At 52.7% G+C, this 3,584-nt stretch overlaps 2 protein-coding genes across 2 annotated transcripts in view; both read left to right on the forward strand.

The window, feature by feature from the left end:
- HOXA5 (homeobox A5) overlaps positions 1-2,075 on the forward strand; it is a 2,766-nt gene extending 691 nt beyond the window's left edge. The window contains exons 2-3 of the mRNA XM_005863006.2: positions 3-73; positions 1,052-2,075. Coding sequence (XP_005863068.1) covers positions 3-73; positions 1,052-1,302 — 322 coding nt within the window. The 3' untranslated portion in view covers positions 1,303-2,075. The remainder of the gene's footprint in view (positions 1-2; positions 74-1,051) is intronic.
- HOXA3 (homeobox A3) overlaps positions 1-3,584 on the forward strand; it is a 45,858-nt gene that overhangs the window by 10,151 nt on the left and 32,123 nt on the right. Inside the window, exon 2 of the mRNA XM_005862968.2 lies at positions 2,937-3,040. The gene's annotated coding sequence lies outside the window, so the exon portion shown is untranslated. The remainder of the gene's footprint in view (positions 1-2,936; positions 3,041-3,584) is intronic.

The raw sequence follows: 3,584 nt of genomic DNA on the forward strand, positions 1-3,584 counted from the left end.
AGCGAGGCCGAGCCCGCGCCGCCTGCCCAACCCCAGATCTACCCTTGGATGCGCAAGCTACACATAAGTCATGGTAAAGCCAGCCTTTTTCTAAATCCACGCGGCCGCGGGGGCGCGGCTCCCCGTCTCCCTCTCCCTCTCTCCTCTACCGCCCTCTCTCCCCGTTCTCTCTCCTGGTCTCGCCTCTCCCAGCCCCGTGGAGCCTCTCCCCGCCGGTCTCCTTCCCCGCCTTCCTCCATCCTCCTCCTCTTCTTCGCAGCGCCCTGCGTTCTCAGGGTGGGGGTGGTGGTGGTGAGGGGAGCCGCTGGATAGGCAAGTTTAGACGTGGAAAGGGGTGAAAGGAGAAAACCCAGGTCGAACCCCAGCGCCTCGGAACGCGCTCCCGGGTCAGACCAGCCAAGCAGGGCGCAGAGGTAGAGGATGGCAGTAGGGGCTGTGAATCGGGCTTGTCAGGACGGATAATTTATGAGGAGGGCTACGCTGGGGAAACAGCGTTACTAATTAGAGTCCCCGAAAAGGGGCTTGGGGGGCATAATCCCGGCGAGAGCCGGCGGGACTCTGAAGTTTGGGGGCAGGAGGAAGAGCAGGAAAGGAAAGGGAAGAAAAAGAAAGCAGGCGCCCCAAGCGTGCAGGCTGGAACAGGCGGCGGCTCTCGGGGCTGGAACTTTAAGGGAGAGTGATCTAGAGGCCACTTGGACTCTCAGAAAAGGGCCCTGCTTTGGTGGGTTTCTGAACGGCAGCCTGGAAGGGCTGTGCCCTCGCCTCGGGGCACCAGGGCAGGGCCAGAGGGTAGGAGAGGGCTGGGGGGAGAGCGAGGGATCCTCAGGGGCGCAGCTCCAGCCTCAGATGGCCTGATTGTTCCCAGAGTCCAAATCGTATTGTTTTCTCTCTAGAAAGGAAGAGGGAAGGAAATTGGGGGGGCGAAGAGGGAGGACTTGTTGAGCTTTTTCTCTCCTGTTCCCTGCTCAGGACCCTGGCTCGTCCAGCTGGCGGACTTTGGTGGCCAGGGGCTGAGGAGTTGGTGGCTAAACCGCTGACTTTTCTGTTGCAGACAACATAGGCGGCCCGGAAGGCAAAAGGGCCCGGACGGCCTACACGCGCTACCAGACCCTGGAGCTGGAGAAGGAGTTCCACTTCAATCGCTACCTGACCCGCCGAAGGAGGATTGAAATAGCACATGCTCTTTGCCTCTCCGAGAGACAAATTAAAATCTGGTTCCAAAACCGGAGAATGAAGTGGAAAAAAGATAATAAGCTGAAAAGCATGAGCATGGCGGCGGCAGGAGGGGCCTTCCGCCCCTGAGTATTTGAGCGTTTAAAGTACTGAGCAGTATTAGCGGACCCGCGTAGTGTCAGTACTAAGGTGACTTTCTGAAACTCCCCTGTGTTCCTTCTGTGAAGAAGCCCTGTTCTCGTTGCCCTAATTCATCTTTTAATCATGAGCCTGTTTATTGCCATTATAGCGCCTGTATAAGTAGATCTGCTTTCTGTTCATCTCTTTGTCCTGAATGGCTTTGTCTTGAAAAAAAAAATAGATGTTTTAACTTATTTATATGAAGCAAGCTGTGTTACTTGAAGTAACTATAACAAAAAAGAAAAGAGAAAAAAAAACACACAAAAAAGTCTCCCTTCGACCTCGTTTAGTGCCAATGTTGTGTGTTGCACTCCAGTTGTTTAACTGTGCATGTGAGTGGAAGTGTTCCTGTCTCAATAGCTCCAAGCTGTTAAAGATATTTTTATTCAAACTACCTATATTCCTTGTGTAATTAATGCTGTTGTAGAGGTGACTTGATGAGACACAACTTAACTTGTTTGACGTGTAGTGACTAGTGACTCTGTGACGAAAACTGTGACTCCGAGCGGTGTGTCCCTGCGTGCCTTTGTAGGACCCTTTGCACGAACTCTGGAAGTGGCTCTTATAAGCGCAGCTTCAGTGATGTATGTTTTTGTGAACAAAGTTACAAATATTGTCCAAGTCTGGCTGTTTAAGCAAACTGTGATCAGCTTTTTTTTTTTTGTATTTGTTTTTAAGGAAAAAATACTGACTGGAAACAAAAAATAAACTTTCTATTGTAAGTTCTCTTGGTCTGGTTTGTGCCAAATAGTGAGCGGCTCTTTCTGCTCTTCTGCCTGTCTGTCCAGTCCTGGAGGCGGGTGAGTCTGAGGCTACCTGAGCAGCCTGCCTGTGCCAGGAGACCTCAGACGGACACCCTGACCCACAGCCTTCCTAACTCTGGCCTTTCAGAAAGTTCAGGACGGAAGGTGGAAAGCTGTAGGTGTTCCCAAAGCCTGAGTCCAACCTGCCCATCTCTGAGGAAACCAAGTAAACTTGCTGGGTACAAAACAGAGGAAGAGAGAGAAAGGAGGAAAAGCCCAGGGCTTTGTTAGCGGCCCACGGGGCCCACACAGATGCTGCCTGTTTCTAAGGCCATCCTGGGCCTCCACTTGAAGAGGCTGCTATGCCAAGTTGTGGCCCCCAAACTCGCTGCCTCTAACCCACCCAGGCACCCCTTCCCACGCCTCACCCTGAACCCAGTTGGCTTCTTTTGCTACAATTAATTTGCTACAAATGGAAGGTACTTACCCCATCCTAGCTCGATTGGGAAACTCCTCAGGGCAGCTAAAGCACAACTAGAGATTTGCACATTTACCGACTGCTTACACTGATGCCGTCGTTCCTTTTAAAAGTTATAAAACAGTAAACTTTATAAGCCCCAGTTCCGGCTATATGACATTTGGGTGCCAAATGAATAGGGTTTTGTCTATGAATTAGATCGTAAAATCATCCATAGCACAGACAGATCGGCTCACTGGCTATAAAACATCACGTGGGGCCATTAAAGTAAGTTTTATGGTTTTGGGGAGTTGACATCCAACATTATATACCACATAACATATAATCTCACTGACGCTGGACTCCATTTGACTCTTTTGCAGGCTACGTGTGCCGCCTGGTCATTCAAATTGTCAATTTTAGGTCCAGAAGTGTCCAAACCACAAGTTCTCAAAACTCTCTGAAAAATGGCTCCCTCCGAATTAAGGTAAGCTCGCCTCCTGAGCACTTTCGAGTTTATTTGTACTCTGAAAACTTTCTTCTTCCTGGATTTCTGTCTCGCGCGCTTTCTCTGTCTCTGGGTCAGTAACTCTGAGGTTGCCCCTGAATTCAAAAGGGGGCGGGGGTCCCTTAAACTTTCCCTCTGCGCCCCAGCAGCGCCAGGAGCCTGCTCTGCGGGCCACACGGTGAGCCGCGCCTGGGCCGGCGCATCCCCAGGCCTGACTCTAATTGCTGCGCCGCGGCTGGTAATGACTTCCGCCGCGCTCGCCCTGCAAAAAGATGATTTTTGTGTGCGGTGGGCCTGCGTGTGGCGGGTCCTGGTTCTTGGGGGGGTCGCGGAGCCCTGGGGTGGGGGCTGGGAGGCAGTGGGTCGCGCTCAGACGCCAGGGCCGCGCTGAGCTTGGGAGTTGGAAAGAAAGGCCCAGGCCGGGCCCTGCCGAGGCGGACTCGGGCGGGATTCCTTGTGGGGCTGTGGCAATATGTCTTCGCGGGGCCTGGGTCATTTGGCTGCACAGAACGGAGGCGGCCGC

This window comes from Myotis brandtii, unplaced genomic scaffold (assembly GCF_000412655.1).
Source record: "Myotis brandtii unplaced genomic scaffold, ASM41265v1 scaffold17, whole genome shotgun sequence".
In the NCBI taxonomy this organism is placed as follows: Eukaryota; Metazoa; Chordata; class Mammalia; order Chiroptera; family Vespertilionidae; genus Myotis; species Myotis brandtii.